Source organism: Balaenoptera borealis (assembly GCF_965194805.1).
Source record: "Balaenoptera borealis genome assembly, chromosome: 3".
In the NCBI taxonomy this organism is placed as follows: Eukaryota; Metazoa; Chordata; class Mammalia; order Artiodactyla; family Balaenopteridae; genus Balaenoptera; species Balaenoptera borealis.
In genome coordinates, this window is record NC_138866.1 from 165,834,339 (window position 1) to 165,859,079 (window position 24,741).

A 24,741-nucleotide genomic window follows, 5' to 3' on the forward strand; every position below is an offset into this window, starting at 1 on the left:
AAAGGCAAAAACTTCAAATTAAAACTAACTTCCACATGGAACTATATTCAATATCTTGTAATAAACTATAATGGAAAAGAATTGAAAAAAAAGAATATAGACATATACAATTATATGTATAATCAAGTCATTTTGCTGTACACCTGAAACTAACACAATATTGTAAATCAATTACACTTCAATTAAAAAACAACAACAACCACCAAAAAAAGGTAAGGATCAAATTTTCTTTCAGATCTTCATAAAAATCAACTATATGTCATTCAAAAGAGTACGAGCATTTTTTCCCACGACCTGACTTTCTCTTGTTAATTTGAATTTGAAATAATTTCTATCATATTTTATAATATAGACTTCCTACTCTCACTTAACCCCACTATTTCTGTTGTGTTTGTATAATAATCTCTCTCATCTTGACCCTCATTCAATCTTTACATTCATCTTGTCCTTCTTAAATGAATTCTTCCCCTTCATCCCCCTCCCCATCTTCATATTCATCTAGCTGTTCTTTCTAGTTGCTTTCTAATTCTTTCCTTTCATAATGGCATACCTCAGAATGGTTTACTGCCACTAACGTTCATAAATCTCAATCCTGCACATATATTGCTCTTGTTATTACACTGTTTTCTATCGTGATCTTGAGGAATTCCATTTCTGTAAGGGATCCTTTTCATCACTGCAAGAATCAGGGGGTTGGTATGTGAAAAAGCACAGAAAAAAAAAGTTAAAAACAAAACAGAACAACTTACCTTTGTAAGACCAAGGCCTGCTAAAGACTTGAGAGGTTTTGGGAGAGGTTCAGGTGATGGGAAAGCAGGATGAGAGACGCCCTGGAGTCTGATTGATGGTTTGGGAAAGGTTTCGACCACATCTTCATTTTCACTATCAAAACTATTGTCCTCAAAGAAGGTTCTCTTCTCTGGTCTCACGATGCCACATTTTGCTTCTACTATAGTGAAAACAAGGTGGAGTACATGAGAACATCTGTAATTTCAAATCAGTGAATAACACAAGAAGGACAGTCTTGAAATAACTTACTGTTTTTCTTGGATTGCTGAGAAGCACTCATTAGCTTTGTTAAGCTTGGTTTCGGGACATTCTAGAGAAGAAAACAAGAGCTTTAAGAATAAGAATTATTGGGAATTCCCTGGTGATCCAGTGGTTAAAACTCCATGCTTCCACTGCAGTGGGCATGGGTTCAACCCCTGGTTGGGGAACTAAGATCCTGCACCGCTTGCGGGATCTTAATTCCCCAACCAGGGATTGAACCTCGGTCCTTGGCGGTGAGAGCGTGGAGTCCTAACCACTGGACAACCAGGGAATTCCCTGAATATACGCTTAATGGAATGCTTCAGAAAACACAGCGAAATCCCTTCATGATATGGATTTTGAGAAACAGATTTTTAATTTCTAAATTTCCATAATTTCGACTGTTATTTTAGTCTTAATGCACAACCAAAGACAGAAACAGAGAAAAAAAAAGCTCTCTCCTAACAACTCTATGATACCAAAATAAAAATTGTCCAAGGAAAAAGAACTAGATGATATATGCTATATAGTTTTGGAACTGAAAGGCCCCAGGAAAATTCTGTGATTATTACAATAAGTAACTGTACCCACTAAAGATTTCATTTAAGCATGAGTATTATATAAGTCACGTCCGTATGGTTGAAAAGTCACAGTAAGAATCCTTATCCTTGACCAAATTTCGTATTTCCTCCCTTGTGGGAAAGCGCTTCCCAATACACTTTTCCTGTCACTATCTACTTCCCAGCCCATTTTCTCTTCAGCCCCGACCTTCAGTATTTAGCAAAGTAAAAACAAAATTCAACTAGTCATATTTTTATAAAATGGTTTGCTCTGACCAACTTTCTATTACAAACATAAAACAATGAGAGGTAGACCACTGCTAAATTTTAAAAGTTAATACTACACAAAACTAAATTCAAAGCAGGAAAACTAATTTCACAAGAGAGAACTTTTACCTTGGTATCAAAATCTAAGTCTTCATCGTCTGATGTAGGCCATGAATCATCAACACCAGGTTTGTTGGAAAGCCTTCAGAGCAAAAATATATAACAAAAATGAGTGACTTCATTTCTTTAAACAAAAACAAACAAAACAAATCAAGTGAAATGTTGGTTATCTATATATTAAATGATGTTTCTTGACATCATTAAAATGTGGCCTCTGTTTTAGAAAAGCTTTTAGTTACCTATTTCTGCTTCCATCTCTCCCAACCTAGAGGGGGAGAACCAGGCATACGATGAAGGTCAAGCTAGCTCTTAAAAACCCTCATAGGCACTCAGATCCCCAAGCAGAGACAGTGCTGTAGAAACAGAGTCCTGGCAGCTGTGCCTCTCTTTCCCTATGTACTGTCTAAGTATCTTCCTTCCTATAGGCTCCCCTCCCAAATCACCCCTGTGCCTCACCCCTGAGGCCTGCTCAATGGCAGCCTCCAACCTTTAAGATTTCAGCCTGTGAAGGCAATGGTTCCTGAATCAAGGATGGGCTCGGGACTTCCCTGGTGGCACAGTAGTTAAGAATCTGCCTGCCAATGCAGGGGACACGGGTTCGAGCCTTGGTCTGGGAAGATCCCACATGCCCCAGAGCAACTAAGCCCGTGCGCCACACTACTGAGCCTGCGCTCCAGAGCCCATGAGCCACAACTACTGAGCCCACGTGCCACAACTACTGAAGCCCGAGCACTCCGCAACAGAGAAGCCATTGCAATGAGAAACCCGTGCACCGCAACAAAGAGTAGCCCCTGCTTGTCGCAACTAGAGAAAGCCTGTGCGCAGCAACGAAGACCCAATGCAGCCAAAAATAAATAAATAAATAAATAAACAGATTTATTTATTTAAAAAAAAGAAAAGAAAAGAAAAAAGACTCTAGGAAAAAAGAAAAAACTTCAGAGAACCAGGCAAGGGTACTACCCTGAAGGGAAAACCAAAACCAGACTGGGAAGGCAGTAAGTAGAGAAATCAACTAGACAGATGCTCTGTGTAGATGTTGAATTTAATTAACATAACGTGGTCTATAGGTAGATATTCTTCTCTTACAGAAAACTAATTCACCTTAAGGAGAGTAGACATCATTATATCTAAGAAGACCTGCCTAATGAGGTCTTGCTTGTATAAAACCCTATGGTTCTGAGGACTCAGCTACCTGAGATCTGCCATAACACCTTAATGGTAAATACAAGGTACTAGTTACCACTGCAATTGTCAAAAATATCAGGACAAAGGCTTGGACTAACCAGGCTTCTTAGGAAAACTCTAAATCAGAGTTAATACATAACTAAATTTGACTTTCTGAGTTGATCTGATTTGGGTCTGTATCTTGACCCCAGTGCTACACGGGTACTTATCAATCTCTGCTGAGGGACATGAGAGTGGATCTGGAGCTGACCGTCACATCATAGGTCAGCAACTTGTTAACTATGGAATCATGGGTCAATTAACCAACCCCTCCAAACCACAGCTGTCTAATTAATTAAAGCAAGCTATAATAGCACAGCTACTTTGCAAAGTGGTTGTGATGACTCTATGATGTAACAAATTTAAGCACATAATACAGTGTCTAACCCAGAGCAGAACACTCAACAAACGTTAGTTTCTTTTCTCCATGTTCCCTTAGTTAAACATACAAGTTTTAAAAATCCATAAAATCCTACCTGCTTAAAGACTCTTCTTCAGAACTCTCATCCACTATTAAAGGAAAAAGTAAAATAAATTTTAAATCAACAATAGAAAAATACAGGATATTAAAAGTGTAAGACTGATGCTTTGTTACAAAGTATTCCTCTGCAGGCTCCCCTGGTGGCGCAGTGGTTGAGAATCCACCTGCCAATGCAGGAGACACGGGTTCGAGCCCTGGTCCGGGAAGATCCCACATGCCGCGAAGCAACTAAGCTCGTGCGCCACAACTACTGAGCCTGTGCTCTAGAGCCCGCAAGCCACAACTACTGAGCCCACGTGCTGCAACTACTGAAGCCTGCACGCCTAGAGACTGTGCTCCACAACAGAAGCCACCGCAATGAGAAGCCCACGCAACGCAACAAAGAGTAGCCCCCGCTCCCGCAACTCCCCCACGTGCAGCAACGAAGACTCAACGCAGCCAAAAATAAAATTAATTAATTAATTAATTTAAAAAAAAAAAAGTATTCCTTTGGAACCACACCTGGAGAGTATACTAGAGTGAATGCTGATTATACCACTGCTAGGCAATTATGCATGAGAGCCATTTCCCCTCCTTTACATTTATCAAATGCAAAAAAAAAAAAAAAAAAAAGAATGGTACTTATCAAAATTTGATACCTAAGAGTGAAGTGCTGTTTACAATGACCGTAATCCTAACCAAACTGTGAGACTGACAGAAAATGATATCATTAGTAGAACCAGTACCATAAACTGACAATAGCAAACTTAAATAGCATGATATTTCTGGACTTCCATCACTCAGAGCAGTGCGTAGAGAATACATGTATTTTGCCATCACATAACACAACTTCTCCGGCTCTTCAGTTCAGGGTGAAAACGCCCTCTCACAGGGAAGCCTGGTCTATGGGCACTGTACTTTAGAGCATGGTAAAACACAGAAAACATACTCTTTCTGGCCCTATTTCCAATTGCAAGATAAGCATGAAAGACTTTGTACTTCCAGTTTTATAAAGGATAATCTCCTGAAAGGGAGGCGGGGGGAGGGCAAATGGGGTCAACTGGATGGTGAGGATGGAGAAGTTGAATTTTTTTAAAGTTTTAAATATATATACATTTTAAAAGTATAATCTCTTGAGACTGTCTCCTTCCATTGCTCGAGAGTCTATCTGGACCCACCACATAGAGCAGCATGGTCCAAACAGTTAGTGCTGTGTAGTAGTGAGGGATGTCATTTTTCTCAATCCTTCTCATTATGTGGCAAATGATTATAGAAATCATGCTTTTTCAGCTTGTAAGGCATATGTCATCGTATCTTAAGCTGATGAACAAAAAAAGGGAGGGAGGGAAGGAGGGAGGGAGAGACTCTGGTACTGCTGGACAACATTTCACATGTGTTGTCATAATCTGATGCTGGGGGAATGAAGCACATGCAGTAACTCCACGTGGAGAGGACACCTGCAAGCTTGCGCCTGGTTTCCTGCAGACTTCGCACTGTGCGCGTTTTTCCCTTTGCTGATTTTGCTTGGTATTCTTTCACTGTAATAAATCACAAGCATGAGTACCACCACATGCTGAGTCCTCGGAGTTCTATGGAAGAGCCGAACCTGGTGTGGTTTGGGGAACCTCTCAAACAGTTGCATTGTTTACATGAAATCTGTATTATTTGGGTTGCTGTGTTATATGTGATTACAGTCAGGTTATTTCACAGAATAACCTTCCTCAAATCTGTTTTTCTTGATATCTGCCTTGGAGATTCCTGTATTTCTATATCCATTTGAATAAAGGCATAAAAGGGATAGATGAAACAGTGATGTCAGAAACTAATTGAAACAAGCAACAATCCAATTTCAACCAGAAAAAAAACAAAGAATTCTGACGATTGATAATATGTTCTAAAGTATGAAAGTTCCTATAAAGAAAATGAAAAGATCAGTTAATTTTCTCCAGCTAAGCAGGGTTTAATTCCTCACAGTTGACTGCCAGGTTTTTTGTTTTGTTTTTGTTTTTGTGACCACACCGAGCGGCATGCAGGATCTTAGTTCCCCAGGGATCAAACCCATGCCCCCTGCAGTGGAAGCAAGGAGTCTTAACCACTAGACCACCAGGGAAGTCCCACTCCCAGGTTTTGACAACTCTGGGAAAACGTGGGCAAGCGTACTCACCAGGCCAGACCGTTTTCGCTGACCCTGCATGGGCACCTGCCGCTGTTATGAAAAATTTAGGTAGGACCTTGGTAGATGTGATGATTTTTCCATATTTGGACATCAGAAGTACCATTCATGTAAAAAGTAGATGTTATGACTCTTAAATTGTCCTTATGAAAAGGTTACCACCAAAGAGCTTTTAAGAGTTAAATCCAACTTTCTTTTCAGTAATTTTACTTGATATAATTGATACTCCCTCCTTGAAATTTTCATTTAAAAAAATTTTTGCAACATCACCACCATTCTCTCCTACTTTTCTTTTTTTTGTTTTTCCTTTTTTTTTTTTTTCAAATATACTGACATCTTTTTTTTTTTTTTAATTTTATTTATTTATTTATTTATGGCTGTGTTGGATCTTCGTTTCTGTGTGAGGGCCTTCTCTAGTTGCGGCAAGTGGGGGCCACTCTTCATCGCCGTGCGCGGGCCTCTCACTATCGCGGCCTCTCTTGTTGCGGAGCACAGGCTCCAGACGCGCAGGCTCAGTAATTGTGGCTCACGGGCCTAGTCGCTCCGCGGCATGTGGGATCCTCCCAGACCAGGACTCGAACCCGTGTCCCCTGCATCGGCAGGCAGACTCTCAACCACTGCGCCACCAGGGAAGCCCCTGTTTTTCCTTTTTAATTTTTTATTTTGAATGAGAGTTTTATTTAGCACACTCAGATGAACAAATATAGGAACTGATCTACCACGCGCCACAACTAGAGAGAAGCCCGCACGCTGCAACAAGGGGCCTGCACGCCACAACTAAGACCTGACGCAGCCAAAATAAATAAATAAATAAATATTAAAAAAAAAAAAAAAAAAAAGAAAGAAACTGATCTATGTGGAATAATGCTACTTCCCTCCATCTCAAGACCCTCAGTCCTCAGTTAAGGGCTTTGTAATTCCATTGACATCTTTTCGTCATTGGCTGGTACTCAAATTCCTTGAGGAGGATCCCTGCAGTATGTGACTCAGATTGTCCCCAGGAGACCTTCCCTTTGTCCCGCTGTGGAGCTCAGGGCCTGCCCTACTTTTCTCCAGCCCCTCCTCAAGTGTTCTTTACCAACCATCCCCACAGCACACTTTATGCACCAGCAAAACTGAACTGCTCATAAATCCTGCCAAGTTCACTCATACATCTTAGCCTGTGCACTGCTGCTCTTTCTGCAAAACGTGATCTTGATAGATGTTCCTCCTGCCAAACGCTGTCCTTCTGCCTCTTTACCTGGCAAACTTCTCCTCACTCTGCACAATTACCTTAAAGTCCACTCACTTTTTAAAAACTCTAATTCCTCACCATGGACTTAAAATACCTGGCACATATGAAACACCAATTAAAAAAAATACATAAAGACAATTTATAAACTCCTAGTGGGCTCTGGGACATAGTAAGCACAGAATAAAGTATACTAAATAATAAAAATGATCATTATAATAACAAGCTCCTGGAGGGCAAGGACTGTGTTTTTTAAATGTTTGCATCCTGTCATATCAGAATAGTGCATAGTACCTAAAAGATACTTGATAGTTATTTGTTAAGTGGACAAATTAACAAATAAATAAGAATGTTTTCTTTGAAAATTCCATTTAAAAAAATACACAAATTAACCAGGGACAACTCTATTACGAGCACCTTGAAGACCAAAGCTCTATTTCATCTCTGTATCTCTTCTAACATGTAAAACCAACCTACAGAAGTTCTTTGATGGACAGAGGTCTACTATGTTAGAGGTGTCCTCATACAGATTGCACAACGCGCTAGGTGCCACATCTAGGGAACACAATAGTGTTTTTCTTAATGTGAAGTATTTTTGTGCTTTTATTAGAATTTGCTGAGTCTCCAGTTGGGCTATTTGAATATTATGATAATCCTTTAACTAATGGCAACAGAGCATCTCGTTCTAACAAAATTATAGTGTCATGACAATTATCCAACACACAGAAGAAAACACGTGGTTCTAATGAAGTCAGCCTATCTCACTCTGTTTGGACTTGTGAGGAATGAAGTTGGTAAGAGCGAGACCTCGCTGGTACAATAATATGGAAAATAACCAGTGCTTCTCAACCAGGCATTGCTTTTCTGACTTCTGTACTATCGGTAGGTATCTTTCAAAAATAATCTCTTCTTGGTACGCTGCACACTGGCTCAGCTTTGCAGTTCTTCTTTTTTGCCATTTGTTTAAAGTACCAGGAAGGTACTGTTGAGTTCCCAGGCTTAAAGATGGTAACTTTTTTAGTGAGGCTAATCACTATAAAATAACTAATATTCATGTGATTATAGAGGAAACATACAACATACTAACTTAAAAATCTTTTTTCTTATTTACACAAAGATATAATACTGGATTTTAGGGGCCATAATTAAATATGTGGATTTCTTTTCAGACAATACTGTCTCTGATTTTAAATTACCTACAATTAACTTAAACAATTCTGAATACTAGACTATTAAGAAATTAATTTAAAAAATAAAAATATACATGCAATTTACACACTGGTTTTTTCATTATTAAAACTTCCTCACTCTTACTCTATCTATGGTAGGGTCACCAAGAGTAATTCACTATCAGACATCTTACCTGGGTTGCTATTTTGAGAAGGAGTTTTAGGTCTCTTTTCTTCTTTATATTCAGAAATCAGTTGGCGATTGCTATGTATTAAAAATGTGATAAATAACATTACTATTTTAATACTAATATGAAAAACAATTACCAAATATATTAAATTCTTAGATCACTTCAGACAATGTCAGAGCTATTATCAAAACTTCAATTGTGGGACTTCCCTGGTGGCACAGTGTTTAAGAATCCACCTGCCATCGCAGGGGACACGGGTTCGAGCCCTGGTCCAGGAAGATCCCACATGCCGCGGAGCAACTAAGCCCGTGCACCACAACTACTGAGCCGGAGCTCTAGAGCCCGCGAGCCACTACTGAGCCCACGTGCCACAACTACTAAAGCTCACACGCCTAGAGACCGAACTCCACAACAAGAGAAGCCACCACGATGAGAAGCCCACGCACTGCAACGAAGTGTAGCCCCCGCTCACCGCAACCAGAGGAAGCCCGCGCGCAGCAACAAAGACCCAATGCAACCAAAAATAAATAATATATAAATTAATTAATTTTTAAAAATCATATTAAAAACCCAATGTGTGTGTCTTTTCATAGGTTTAACATTCTAATGTTGCAGTTTTCAGGAAAAATGTCAGTAATTATGGTGATTAGCTGTCCCTTCTTTGTGGTTTGTAATTCAGGGACTCTCAGCTATTCTATAATTTGTAACTGAATTTATTTATAAATATATGACCTCATTAAATTAGATAACATAACTGTTCCCCATTATGGCAGCTAATCGCACCAAGAGTAGAAAACTAATCCAAGTCCAGACCTGGCTTGGACCACTACTACTCCTTCTCTACCTACTCAAACTCTGAACCAGCAGATCTTTCTTAGAATGCTGCTTAAGCTCCATGATCATCTCCAATCCACTTGGAAGACATAACCTTACTTTTACAATGGATACTGACAAGTCCTGGACGGGGCTTACCTCTCCTAATGCCAACTAACCTACTTGAGATTCACGGATTTCTGGTGAATGGGTTCCCTATGAGGCAGAATCTGAAGATACTTTGAAGGCTGAGGCAGATGTAAATCATTTAGAAGATTTTCATTATCATGGAAAACAGATCACTTGAGGGGCCAACCTCAGTTATGGAATCTCAGGCAAGTGGGCACCCACTACTCTGAGGAGGATGATATGGGACCTTCCACGACCTAAGAAAAAGTGCCCCACAGGATATAAAGCAGCCTTGAGGTTCAGGTCTGGTAACAAAGGAGAAAGGAAAGTCTGCTCCCTCCGGGCAGGAGCATTTGAACCTCTCTGACAGCCTAAAACGGTTCCCACTGACATCTGCCAGCAGAAAAGATAAGTAAGAGCCTCAAATGGTAACTCATCGTGAAGATCTGGGCTAAGATGTGGGCTCTACATAAGGTTTTTGAGTGTGTCAGGGAGGGTGTGTGTGGCTAAAGCTAGGAGGCCCAGGTGCCAGAACTGGGTGCTGGTGCTTTGGAACAGTGGCTGAGCTACAGGCATATGTATGAGAACTGAAAAAGTTGTCACTTTGAAGTCTGAGTGTGCATCACCATGAAGACTGAGGAATCTGGATCAGCCAGGGCATCCTGGGAGCAAAGGTCAATCGTGACCCAACTGCAGGACTGGCTTCTTTTTTCTTTTAAAATTATTAAAGGTCTTTATAGAGCAACATCCAGACTCCAGATCCAACTGCCAAGGAGACCCTGCTAAGACCAGTTTTAGTAGCAACACTGCAGCAATAGAATCAATGCAATCAACAGAATGATGAGAATGCCCTTTTTTTCCCCCGCCAAAAGACTTGTGGTAGAGGACTGTCTCTTTGATCTTAGGGAATCCCTTAGGTTCTTGCAAAATTTAAGAGGGAGAGTATAGAAGTAAGTCCCCAAGAGAAAATATAGGATAGTCTGCTGAACCAAACATTTCAAGACCCAAATAACAAGTTAGAAAAATCAGAGCTGTGACACTACTTGTACCCCATGCATAGGGGTTACACTTGGAATGAAATGGATAATGTTAGGATCTTTAAGGATATAAAGTCTTAAAGTCCTGAGATAAAGAACCCTGTGCCCACTGCTACATCTAACTAGTCTGGCCTTTCAGCTAGTTTCCAGCTGATGATGGGGAACATCTCACCACCATTCCCAAACTGCCCGCACCAAACTAGAACTCTCACCTGTCACATAACAAGTAACAGTTAAATTATTTTTAACCACAGTTTAGTGATAACCGGCATTTTAATGTAAACACTTACATATTAAAACCACTAATAAGAGCATATTCTTCTGCAGTCCATCCATAGATATCTTGAGAAAAGACATCAATACCTTGCTGAAGAAGAAGCCTGACTATATTTGTTGATTCATAGTTTACAGCAAGTATGAGGGCTGTTCTAAAATAACAGAGAGATAACTTCACCCTTAGGAAGTTTAGCTAACTTACTTTAACAGCTAATTTGATATACTTTACCAAGTTAATATCTTGCCCATCCATGTAGAACTGACCATTTACATGTTCAAGTGTTCATCTTTGTAAATTACCTCCAAGGCTAAAATGAAGGGACAAAAAAGAAGCCTCCTGTCCCACTTGGATGGCATGTAGTAGAAATTGCTAATTTAGAGTCCTTGATGGACAAGAAACTATGCTGAGGTCACTTATCTGAAGCAGGTGAGTATATAAAGGAAGAATTCCCCATTTCTTCCTTAGTCTGTTATATTTTACTTCAAAATCAGCTAGAGGTCAGGTTAAGGAAAAGCTATTTGCAGGCTTAAAACAATAATATTATTAATAATGAAATAAAAATAGTCATGGTTGCAGTTAATGATGCTGATAAGCATGTGCTAGGCACTAAATGAAATACTATATATGTAATCTTTCTTCCACACAACCACCCTTGAAGGATATACTACTATCCTCCTTTTCATATCAGGAAACGTATTTGCTGATCATAAGTAACGTTCCCAAGGTCATACACCTAATAAGTAGGAAAGCTAGGAATTAAACCCAGTCTGAATCTAAAGCCCATCACTTTCCTCTTTATCACCCACCTATGACTTGTCTTCATTGAAGGAAATGTTTATCCAATTAAAGCTACCTTTCTTCCTTCTACCTTCACCAATTAAAAATAAGAACATCAAAATGTACTAGAAATGAAAAAGGATAAAAACTGATGAGCCCAAAGTATCTGGTAATAGTGATTAACAATCACTTAGTGATAACCTAGTAACATCAGTATTCTTCAAAGAAAGTAATTTAAAGCAAAGAGTCATCCCAAAGATATGCATCTTTTAAGGAAAAATATATACAAAGTAGAGGTTAAAAAATTATTATAAAAGAATTAAGAAATTCAATACTGTGTCCTAAGGTAAACTAAAAAGTAGAATCCATACTTTATCAAGCTAATAAAACTAATATGAAATCCCTTAGCTATTATAAGATCATATGACCAAAAAAAGAAAAAAATCAGGTTGCAAATGACATCAGTCAATATTATAAAGGAATATGAATCCTGCTATATATTACTTTTCATGATACACAGCAAAATAATTGCTTTTCGACCTGACGATGTGTTGATTATACATTAATCCTCTTCTTACTAATTTAATCTCTGTTACCACTCTAGAACAGCACTCAGGTTTTTAAAAAGAAAAAGAACAAACTACTGTACCTTTTCATCTTATCAACTACATGTATATTTGCTTCTTTCTTTACTAAAAATTCCACCATTTGCTGATTGTTTTCACTTACAGCAAGTAAAAGTGGTGTGAGGTCCTCCTGTAAAACAGCAAAAACACTTTATATAGAATGTACAAAGTTACATATTTCTAAACTGAATTTTAAAACTTATAATAGATTCTCTGAACTGAAACATCTAATATAGAAAGTAAATAAAAAGGAGCCCCTTCCTTCCCACCCGCCCTGTGCTGCTTCCTTCCCTTTAAAATGCTCCTCCTCACTTCTTCACATGATTAACTGCAAAGTCATTCTCTAAAACTCACTTCCAACATTTACTGGTTCCAAGGATCTTTGCTTCTATCACAGAATTTATCAGGTATACTGTAGTTATTTTATTGCTCTATACTAGTCTATACACTCTAAACACTCCTCCAGAGATAATCATTTAACTATTAAATCAACTGCATATTTTAGGAACAATGCTGAGGAGAAAGATATAATATTGTCTGCAACATGCATAACCTATCCAACGATAACCAATTAACCTCATAAGGTTTACAGACATTCCAATGGGAACATGATTCTTCACATGAACATGTAAAGAAAAAGAGTTTTTTTTAAAAACCAACTTATAAATTCTAACTTGAAAAATTCAATCCCATTCTTAAGAGATTCTTTTAAAATATGAAATAGATTATAAATTAATGACTGTTTTAAAATCTAGAAATATCTATCAAAATAAACTGTGATACAGGAATTGGAAACACAAATGCTTATGGAGGCAAAGTAGGTGACCCAAGTAAGTGAAGAACCCAGGTGAGGCCAGCAAACCAGAGAACGTGCCCCATACAGAAGGGGCACCCTTTGCACAGCAGACCAAACAGTAGCGTGGGCTCAAGGAGGACCAGATTGGATTCCTTAAGAGAAGCCTGAAATGCAGATTTCTGCATGAGTCTCCTAAATTTTAAATGCTGACTCAATTTGTGGAGGAAAGCTAAACACATCCAGGGGCCACGTTTAGTCTATAGCCCACTTGTGTTTTTATGTTTGCTGTGAGTGTTTCCAAATGGGTGGGTATAAAGCAAATATTTGCATGTAAAACCTTTCCTTTCTTTAGTATTACGTGTTTTACAAAAAAAAGTGGGTCCCAACGTGTAATAAAAATTGCTATTAAGACTCATAATACCCACTTCAAGAATGTTTCCAATGCCTGTTAAAACTACAATCTATTTCTATAATTCTCCCTAATGTTAACCAAATGGATAATTAGTTCATAAGACTGCTGAAACTAAATTATTAAAACAATTCCTATCTGTACTGTTACTAACTTCATGGGTTTTGATGTTTAAGACTATCGTCTTGCTTATGCCAGGGCCCGGTGAACCTAACAGACACACTGCAAGAGTCTGTCATGCAGCTTTCACCAAAAGAAGGCTCATGCTTTACTATTACTGCAGTCAGGAAAACCCTGATAATGTTTGTGATAAACATCTGTTGACCTAATGACTTGGATGATAACAAAAGGTGCAAAATCCGCAAAGGGTCACACTCTACTTATTAAATGACTCACCATAAGCAAATTTCTAAAGACTCTCTGAGTGCCAGTGAATGATTAGTGGTTGGAAGGAAAAAGGAGTTATTCTTCAAGCCAATAGATATTGCCAATAATATCCCGTTTACCTTCTCAATCACAGAGGCAGAAAAAGATAAAAGTCAGGCTAATATTGTTGGAAAGGAGGGAGTTGATGGAAGCAGCATCTATCAAACTCCAACTCTTCTAGAGATTTCTTATTTTTGAGATCTGTGAATTTATAAATCACACTCATCCATTCCACGTACTTAACCAAGGGCTGTATCAGAATCTCGAGGAAATATTTCCAAACACACACGTCCAGGCCTTCCTAGATTTATTCAGTCAAAGTCTTCAGGGGAGAGCCTAGGCTTGTAAATTTTTTCCAAGTCCTCCCAGGTGACTGTGGTTCGCGAGCACAATTCTAGCTGAGAATTAGTGCAGCAGTCATGTCAGTCTCATCTCCTACCCACACGGCCAATTCCTTTCCTCAATTGAGGATTTGAATAAAAAAACAAAAGTGTAAGAGATAAGAGTCACCAAAACTACATTTAATTTTTCTGGGTAAATAGGTAGAACAGGGACGAGTAAACTCAAAATGCAACTTGATCTCATTACTTATAAACCCCTTACTTCCCATCAAGACATTCTAGATCTGAGAGCAGAGTCTAGACTCTTATCTAAGTGGCCGTTTCTGCCAAAACAGGATAATATGTCAGTTAATTATTTGTTCTTCTCCCTTATTTCCCATTTAATCACTACACGTTCACTGCCAATCTGATTTCCTCTGAGTCCTCCTAAAATTGATCTCTAGGCAGGGTTACAATTCACTCAGGCTCTTTCCCAAAATAAGAATTATTATCCCCGAACACTGAAAAGATCTTTGCCTAAATACATAAACTGAAGGGGAAAAAAACCCCCAAAAACCTCTACTTGGCATTTCCCAACTGCCAAATTTCCAAATTGGCCTGCATATTTCTTTTTTTTTTTTAAGTTATTTATTCATTTTATTTATTTATTTATTTTTGGCTGCGTTAGGTCTTCGTTGCTGCACGCGGGCTTTCTCTAGTTGCGGCGAGCGGGGGCTACTCTTTGTCGCGGTGCGCGGGTTTCTCATTGCGGTGGCTTCTCTTGCTGTGGAGCACGGGCTCTAGGCGTGTGGGCCCAGTAGTTGTGGCTCGCATGCTCTAGAGCGCAGGCTCAGTAGTTGTGGTGCACGGGCTTAGGTGCTCCGCGGCATGTGGGATCTTCCCGGACCAGGGCTCGAACCCGTGTCCCCTGCACTGGCAGGCGGATTCTTAACCACTGCGCCACCAGGGAAGCCCGGCCTGCGTATTTCAACTGCTCTCTCCTTTTCCTTTTCCTTTTTCCCTCTGAAGCCTTAGGCAATGAGAGAGAAATCATTTTTACATAAATCATTTTTTAATAAAATAGGAACTTGTCAACAGCAGCAAGATTGCTATTATATTATAAAATGCTTTGGTTTTGTTCGAGTTTTAGGACAAAGTCTATCTCCAAGGCAAGTTTTGCATTTCTGTGTTGTTTTACACTAATCAGAAAAAAAATTTGAGTGGGGAAAAAAATATTTGGGGAAAAACAAGTCTTACCTTTAACAAATGCAATGTTTTCACAAATATCTGCCATAAACACATAAAAGAAAGCTATACCCTCTAATGCTTCTTTAGAAATATCATGATTTAAAGTGAAATCTTAGATAATTAAGTTATTTCAAAATATTTTCACTCAGGGAATGCTTGAGCTTCCAAATATGTAAAACTGACCCCATCTATGTCAGCAGAGGGAGTTCCTGGCGGGGCTGCAGCGGAAGGAGGTAATGTGTGTCCCAAAGAAACAGCAGGAACAGCAGCTTCGCCGGCACCTGCTCCCCATGCACAGCTACGACCCTGCTGAGGAGCCGCCCGAGGCTGAGCGTGGAAGACCCCAAGGTGTACATGGTGGACCACATGGCCACCAGCATAAGTGAACACCTTGCTGGGTGTCAAACACGACCTGCCCCACTTTCCCCGATCTTAGAACCTGGGGTCCTGGAGGGCTCGGGGCCTGCTGCCTGCCCTGGCCACCTGCACTCACCCAGCTCTCCCTGCCGGGTACTGGGTCTCCTTCCTCCTCCCATCCATCCCCAGCGGCACCCATTCCCTGAGCCCCTGCGAGCCGCCAGCGCCCCCCTCACCTCACTCCCCCCAGGTCTTCGTCTTGTATGGGCTCTGAGCCCACCACCCACTCCCAGGCATATCCTAATGGGAAGATTTTCCTTCTGGGGTAGAAGGGTGGCTGGGAGACGGAACTGTGCTCTTTCTGTGAGCACCACCTTTCTCCAGCCCGTGACTTGGCTTTGGAGTTGTTTCCATGGTAACAGGGCCTGATGGGTGGTATTCAGTATACATATTATTATAGATAAAACATCTGCAGCTAAAACAAAAAAAAAAAACAACCAACCATGTATTGCAAATATTTTGTAAATAAAGTTAGTTGAGCTATACCTTGTTCCTTGCTTCAATACTGGCGTCATGTGAAAGCAGCTTTGCCGCGAGTGATATATTCTGATAAAGGGCAGCATAGTGGAGGGCAGTGTTGCCACTGACATCCATGACATTTGGGTCGGCACCATGTTCCAGCAGAATAGTTGCACACGCCTCTTCCTGACATTGTATGGCCTATAAGTGTTATGCCAAGAAACAGACTGTAAATTCTAGGAATTCAAAGTAAACATTCCAGAAGTTTCACCAATTCGTTATATTTAAATGAGATAAATCCATTTTTATTCTAAGTAGTTAAATCAAATCCATCTCACGTTGACAAGGTTGGCTACTCTGTACCTTCATCAGCGCTGTCCTGTTTTCGTTGTCACAGAGGTTAAGCTGGCATTTTCTCTCCACTAGGAGAGTTACCACTGCTGGATGGCCATTGGCACAGGCCAAATGGAGAGCAGTCCTACGAAACCGAGAGGAGATTTTAGGAAATTGCAGTGCACTATTTCAAAACATACAATTGTTCATGTAATTGAAAACATTTAATAGCATGCTATTCCTATCCCTTTAAAACAAATATTTAGTTTCCTTCTGGAGAAAGAACAATATATATTAGCTCTTCTTACTCTCCACATTAATGAAAGAACAACCTGCTTGAATAGAAAGAGCATGACCGGGGCTTCCCTGGTGGCGCAGTGGTTGAGAATCTGCCTGCCAATGCAGGGGACACGGGTTCGAGCCCTGGTCTGGGAGGATCCCACATGCCGCAGAGCGACTAGGCCCGTGAGCCACAATTGCTGAGCCTGCGCGTCTGGAGCCTGTGCTCCGCAACAAGAGAGGCCGCGATAGTGAGAGGCCCACGCACCACGATGAAGAGTGGCCCCCGCTTGCCACAACTAGAGAAAGCCCTTGCACAGAAACGAAGACCCGACACAGCCATAAATTAATTAATTAATTAATTAATTATTTTTTAAATGTAGCTCCTTTGGAATTCTCCCTCCAATGTACCTTGCTAAAATAAACAGGCAAATGAATACACTCCTCTCCACACACTTTTCTTGGAAAAAAGAAAAAAGAAAGAGCATGACCTTGACATTCAGCTCAACTTGGGTTTGAATTTGACTTTAACTCTGTCACTTATTAGCTGTCACTTAGCCTTTCTGTGCCTCAATTTCCTCATCAACAAAATGGGGATAGAGCAGTAGTTATCTCACAGGACACCACTGTGATGCTTAAATGAGAACCCATGCAAAGGGTTTAGAACAGTTCCCCACACAGATAACAGCTCAATAATTATTAGGTAATACTATCATAATTATTACTATTACTACTACTTTACAAGGGCAACATTTCAATTAAGTAAAAGGATATTATACCTCTTTTGAAGATATGTCTTGAGGACTAGAGAGAACACTGTACTTCAATGATTCTAACATGCTCATTTTCTCACATTTTAACATCTCTGATATTGGAATGAAATTTATAATTCACGATGTCTTACAACTATAATTGGCAGCACTTTTTGTTTGTTCATTTCTCATTTTTCCTGTTGGTCTAATTATCATAATGCCTTTGTGCCTAAAGTTGCCTTTTTTTTTTTTATTTAAGTATAGGTGATGTATAATATTATATATTATGGAACTTCCCTGGTGGCGCAGTGGTGAAGAAACCACTTGCCGATGCAGGGGACACAGGTTCGAGCCCCGGTCCCAGAAGGTCCCACGTGCCACAAAGCAACTAAGCCCGAGCACCACAACTACTGAGCCTGCGCTCTAGAACCCGCGAGCCACAACTAGTGAGCCCACACGCCTAGAGCCCATGCTCTGCAACAAGAGAAGCCACCACAATGAGAAGCCCGCGCACCGCAAGGAAGAGTAGCCCCCGCTCGCCACAACTAGAGAAAGCCTGCGTGCAGCAACGAAGAAGCAACACAGCCAAAAATTTAAAAAAATAAAAAAATAAAAATTATATACTATAGGGGTACAACATAGTGATTCACAATTTTTAAAGGTTATACTCCATTTATAGTTATTATAAAATATTGGCTATATTCCCCATGTTGTACAGTATATCCTTGTAGCTTATTTTATACCTAATAGTTTGTACTTCTTAATCCCCTACCCCTATCTTGCCCCTCCTCCCTTTCCTCTCCCCACTAGTAACCACTAGTTTGTTCTCTGTATCTGTGAGTTGGCAACATTTTTAAAAATTTCTTATTAATATACAAAATAGTGGGGCATCATACAATCCATGGTGCCTTACATTAAATGAAATAATGGTCTATATAACAGGTCTACTGCAGTTCTAGTCACACGGTTGGCACTTAAATAACTTTTAGTTCTTAAAGGCATGATGGGCAATACTGTAACTCACCTATACTTCAATTTTAAAATAATAAAATAAAAGCAGCACAGGGAAAGAGAACAAAAATAACAAACAAAACAAGAATTTTTTAAAAAGTAATTCTAACTTATTTTCAGGAAACTTTAAGCCAAAGGAAATTCAGGATTCAAATGAATAGGGATGGCTCATTTTATTCAATATTTACATTTATAGATTGTGTGAAATCAGACATTTCCAATGATCAATATTAGTATTTAATACCATTATAAATGTTCAAAAGGACAAGTAAAGGTTATCTTTTACAATTTCCTACCTTCAGAAATGCTTCTGTTTGAAAGAAGGGAGAAAAGCTTCAATTGAGACTAAGTCTTAATACTTCAATTTTAAATTTCTCATCTTGCTCACGGGGGCAACATGAAGTTTTTAAGGATGAAAGTGTTCTGAGACATAGATGCAGGATCCTGAGTAGAAAACATCTGCTACATAATAGGTATTCAAGTTATATTTGATGAATAAATGGATTAAACAATGGATAAACATAACTGGAGAGTTCAATAATTTTTGTAACATCTTTATTGGAGTATAATTGCTTTACAATGTTTTATTAGTTTCCGCTGTATAACAAAGTGAATCAGCTATATGTATACATATATCCCCATACCTCCTCCCTCTTGCGTTCCCTCCCACCCTCCCTATCCCACCCCTGTAGGTGGTCACAAAGCACCAAGCTGATCTCCCGAGCGATGCAGCTGCTTCCCACTAGCTATCCATTTTACATTTAGTAGTGTATATATGTCAGGGCTACTCTCTCACTTCGTCCCAGCCTAACCTTCCCCCTTCCTTGTGTCCTCAAATTTATTCTCTGTGCCTGTGTCTTTACTCCTGTCCTGCTCCTAGGTTCATCAGAACCTTTTTTTTTTTTTTTAGATTCCATATATATGTGTTAGAACATGGTATTTGTTTTTCTCTTTCTGACTTACTTCACTCTGTATGACAGACTCTAGGTCCATCCACCTCACTACAAATAACTCAATTTCATTTCTTTTTATGGCTGAGTAATATTCCATTGTATATATGTACCACATCTTCTTTATCCATTCATCTGTCGATGGACACTTAGGTTGCTTCCATGTCCTGGCTATTGTAAACAGTGCTGCAATGAACATTGTGGTGCATGACTCTTTTTTTTTTTTTTTTTTAACTTTGGGTTTATTTATTTATTTATGGCTGTGTTGGGTCTTCGTTTCTGTGCGAGGGCTTTCTCTAGTTGCGGCAAGTGGGGGCCACTCTTCATCGCGGTGCGCGGGCCTCTCATTATCGTGGCCTCTCTTGTTGCGGAGCACAGGCTCCAGACACGCAGGCTCAGTAATTGTGGCTCACGGGCCTAGTTGCTCCGTGGCATGTGGGATCTTCCCAGACCAGGGCTCAAACCCGTGTCCCCTGCATTGGCAGGCAGATTCTCAACCACTGCACCACCAGGGAAGCCCGCATGACTCTTTTTGAATTATGGTTTTCTCAGGGTATATGCCCAGAAGTGGGATTGCTGGGTTGTATGGTAGCTCTATTTTTAGCTTTTTAAGGAACCTCCATATTGTTCTCCATAGTGGCTGTCTCAATTTACATTCCCACCAACAGTGCAAGAGGGTTCCCTTTTCCCCACACCCTCTCCAGCATTTATTGTTTGTAGATTTTTGATGATGGCCATTCTGACAGGTTTGAGGTGATACCTCATTGCAGTTTTGATTTGCATTTCTCTAATGATTAGTGATGTTGAGCATCTTTTCATGTGTTTGTTGGCAATCTGTATATCTTCTTTGGAGAAATGTCTATTTAGGTCTTCTGCCCATTTTTGGATTGGGTTATTTGTTTTTTTGATATTGAGCTGCATGAGCTGCTTATATATTTTGGAGATTAATCCTTTGTCAGTTGCTTCATTTGCAAATATTTTCTCCCATTCTGAGGGTTGTCTTTTCATCTATTTTATGGTTTCCTTTGCTGTGCAAAAGCTTTTAAGTTTTATTAGGTCCCGTTTGTTTATTTTTGTTTTTATTACCATTTCTCTAGGAGGTGGGTCAAAAAGGATCTTGCTGTGATTTATGCCATAGAGTGTTCTGCCTATGTTTTCCTCTAAGAGTTTTAGAGTATCTGGCCTTACGTTTAGGTCTTTAATCATTTTGAGTTTATTTTTGTGGATGGTGTTAGGGGGTGTTCTAATTTCATTCTTTTACATGTAGCTGTCCAGTTTTCCCAGCACCACTTATTGAAGAGGCTGTCTTTTCTCCATTGTATATTCTTGCCTCCTTTATCAAAGATACGGTAACCATATGTGTGTGGGTTTATCTCTGGGCCTTCTATCCTGTTCCAGTGGTCTATATTTCTGTTTTTGTACTGGTACCATAGTGTCTTGATTACCGTAGCTTTGTAGTATAATCTGAAGTCAGGGAGCCTGATTCCTCCAGGTCTGTTTTTCTTTCTCAAGATTGCTTTGGCTATTCGGGGTCTATTGTATTTCCATACAAACGGTGAAATTTTTTGTTCTAGTTCTGTGAAAAATGCCATTGGTAGTCTGATAGGGATTGCACTGAAACTGTAGTTTGCTTTGGGTAGTATAGTCATTTTCACAATGTTGATTCTTCCAATCCAAGAACATGGTATCTCTCTCCATCTGTTTGTATCATCCTTAATTTCTCTCATCAGTGTCTTATAGTTTTCTGCATACAGGTCTTTTGTCTCCTTAGGTAGGTTTATTCCTAGGTATTTTATTCTTTTTATTGCAATGGTAAATGGGAGTGTTTCCTTCATTTCTCTTTCAGATTTTTCATCCTTAGTGTATAGGAATGCAAGAGATTTCTGTACATTAATTTTGTATCCTGCTACTTTACCAAATTCATTGATTAGCTCTAGTAGTTTTCTGGTAGCATCTTCAGGATTCTCTATGTATAGTATCATGTCATCTGCAAACAGTGACAGCTTTAATTCTTCTTCTCCGATTTGGATTCCTTTTATTTCTCTTTCTTCTCTGATTGCTGTGGCTAAAACTTCCAAAACTATGTTGAATAATAGTGGTGAGAGTGGGCATCCTTGTCTTGTTCCTGATTTTAGAGGAAATGGTTTAAGTTTTTCACCATTGAGAACAATGTTGGCTGTGGGTTTGTCATATATGGCCTTTATTATGTTGAGGTAAGTTCTCTCTATGCCTACTTTCTGGAGAGTTTTTATCATAAATAGGTGTTGAATTTTGTCAAAAGCTTTTTCTGCATCTACTGAGACTATCATATGGTTTTTATCCTTCAGTTTGTTAATATGGTGTATCACATTGATTGATTTGTGTATATTGAAGAATCCTTGCATTCCTGGCATAAACCCCACTTGATCATGGTGTATGATCCTTTTAATGTGCTGTTGGATTCTGTTTGCTAGTTTTTTTTGAGGATTTTTGCATCTACGTTCATCAGTGATATTGGTCTGTAGTTTTCTTTTTTTTTTACATCTTTGTCTTGTTTTGGTATCAGGGTGATGGTGGCCTCGTAGAATGAGTTTGGGAGTGTTCCCCCTCTGCTATATTTTGGAAGAGTTTGAGAAGGACAGGTGTTAGCTCTTCTCTAAATGTTTGATAGAATTCTCCTGTGAAGCCATCTGGTCCTGGGCTTTTGTTTGTTGGAAGATTTTTAATCACAGTTTCAATTTCAGTGCTTGTGATTGGTCTGTTTATATTTTCTATTTCTTCCTGGTTCAGTCTCGGAAGGTTGTACTTTTCTAAGAATTTGTCCATTTCTTCCAGGTTGTCCATTTTATTGGCATATAGTTGCTTGTAGTAATCTCTCATGATTCTTTGTATTTCTGTTGGCAGTTGTTACTTTGGAGAGTTCGATATTTTTAAAGAAAACTTTTGGGAAGTAAAGCAATACTTTTGCAATAGTAATAATCATTTACATTTGTATTTTTGATTTTTTATTTTCATAAGGACACAACTAAAACTCTATAAACTTTTGCAATAGTAATAATCACCACTTATATTTACTATTTTTTATTTTCATAAGACTGCAATGAAGTAAAATGATTAATCTATAATCATTTACATATTATAGGTAATAAAGCTACACAAAATCAAAAACGTGTATATAGCGAAATATATACCTAGTAAAATCTACAGGCACAGATAAAAAGATTCCCTTTACTTCTGAAGAGGCTAAAAGTTGCCAGAAGATATCAATCCTTGAAAAACTTCCACAAAAAAATAGAAAGTGAGAAATTATTTTTATCTGTACAAGATTCATATTCGTGCTCTCTCTCAGGATTATTTCACTAATACTAAATATTTACTAGAATTTTTGTACATGTTCACTGTAGAAATCACAGATTTTTTTAAAAGGAAAAGAAAGCTTCACTTATAATACAAGTGCTCAGAAATAACAAATTTTATCACATTTTTGTACATACTTTTGGCTAAGATAAGACCATAGTCTTCTTGTGTTTATATATAATGAAGTTGATTTTTTTTTTCTCAGTGATCTACCAAAGTACATCTCTGCAGGTCAACATACATCTGTTATCTATGCCAACTTCAATGGTCATATATTACTCCATACCAGATACACTGCAATTTATTTATAAAATCCTTTGATTTCTTCTTAATACATTGCTATTTTAAGCAGTGTTGAGAACAACAAATTGTATGTTATCTATCTCTAATTTACCTCTAATTATGTACCTCTAATTTGTGTAAAGAGAATTGATGTGTAAAGGGAATATACATTTTTTAAATGTGGTACTTATCACCAAATTGCCTATTTGAAAAGTCAAAAGCAACTTAGGCTTTAAACAGCAGTATAAGTACCACTGTTCTTCATCTTCACAAACTTTGTGAAGGGAAAATGGTCTTTCATTCCTCTTTAACTTAAATTCTTTTTCTTACCAGAAATGCTAAATTTTTTTCCTATATCCATTGGTCACTTATGGATATGCAAAAAAGTACTTTTCTCAATTTCAAATTAGAGGTTTTTTCCCCTTACTGATTTCAAAGAATTCTCTGTAAAATGAAGATATCTTTTCTTGCCTGATACAAATACGTTGATATATTTTAAAAGCTCACTGTCTTTTATTTTGTTAATCTTCTTTTCTGATCTACAGAGGGTTTTAATTTTTTTATGTTGTTAAATCAACCTCCAGAATTCTTGCTTTTGAAGTCATTCTTAGGAAGATCTTTGTCAGCACAAAAAATGTATAAATAGGAATTTTGTTTTCTTCTGGTTGTTTTCTCACTTTGTATATTTAAATTTTTTGATCTGTACTCCATCTGGAACTTATTTTTGTGAGATAAAAATCTAGTAACTTTTCTCTAAATAGTTAGCAGTTTACTTCTCCACCATTTACAAACAATTTATGTTTTCCTTCTAATATGAAATGTCATCAGTTCAAGTTCTAAAGTCTTACATATATTTGGGTGTTTGGGCATTTTCTATCTGTTCCACTCACTTATCTGTCTTTTCAGTTGTTAGTAAACGAATAATTTGTGGGAACTTACAGCACATTTTGATATCTAGAAAGGCAAATCTTTGTCTACTACATAAAACTTTTAATTTCATCACAACAAATAAAGTATGTGTAACTCAAAATTTTTTAAACCATCATATGCTTATTTGGTTTAAATATGGGAAGACCATACATTTTAAGAAAATGAGTCTTCCTATTCAAGGACACAGCCATCTTCCCACTTCAAAGCTGTCTTCTAAGGTCCTTCAGTAGAGAACATATATACATAGGTGTACACGGATATAAAACGGATACTGCAGGTTTCCCTGGTGGCACAGAGGTTAAGAATCCGCCTGCCAATGCAGGGGACACAGGTTTGAGCCCTGGTCCGGGAAGATCCCACATACCGTGGAGCAACTAAGCCCGTGCGCCACAACTACTGAGCCTGCGCTCTAGAGCCCGCAAACCACAACTACTGAGCCCACATGCCACAACTACTGAAGCCCACGCACCTAGAGCCCGTGCTCCACAATAACAGAAGCCACCCCAATGAGAAGCCCACACACTGCAACGAAGAGTAGCCCCCGCTCCCTGCAACTAGAGAAAGCCCACGTGCAGCAGTGAAGACCCAATGCAGCCAAAAATAAATAAATTAAAATAAATAAACTAAAAAAAAAAAAAGAATCCACCTGCTAATGCAGGGGACACGGGTTCGAGCCCTGGTCCAGGAAGATCCCACATGCTGCAGAGCAA

The 24,741-nt window shown here is 38.8% G+C and overlaps 1 protein-coding gene across 5 annotated transcripts in view; it reads right to left on the reverse strand.

The window, feature by feature from the left end:
• ANKRD26 (ankyrin repeat domain containing 26) overlaps positions 1 to 24,741 on the reverse strand; it is a 107,885-nt gene that overhangs the window by 67,742 nt on the left and 15,402 nt on the right. For all 5 annotated transcript variants that reach the window (XM_082385176.1, XM_082385177.1, XM_082385175.1 and 2 more), the window contains exons 2-9: positions 16,522 to 16,636; positions 16,186 to 16,359; positions 12,107 to 12,213; positions 8,428 to 8,498; positions 3,677 to 3,710; positions 1,986 to 2,058; positions 1,039 to 1,099; positions 750 to 949 (exon numbers count right to left, since the gene is read on the reverse strand). In XM_082385176.1, coding sequence (XP_082241302.1) covers positions 750 to 949; positions 1,039 to 1,099; positions 1,986 to 2,058; positions 3,677 to 3,710; positions 8,428 to 8,498; positions 12,107 to 12,213; positions 16,186 to 16,359; positions 16,522 to 16,636 — 835 coding nt within the window. The remainder of the gene's footprint in view (positions 1 to 749; positions 950 to 1,038; positions 1,100 to 1,985; positions 2,059 to 3,676; positions 3,711 to 8,427; positions 8,499 to 12,106; positions 12,214 to 16,185; positions 16,360 to 16,521; positions 16,637 to 24,741) is intronic.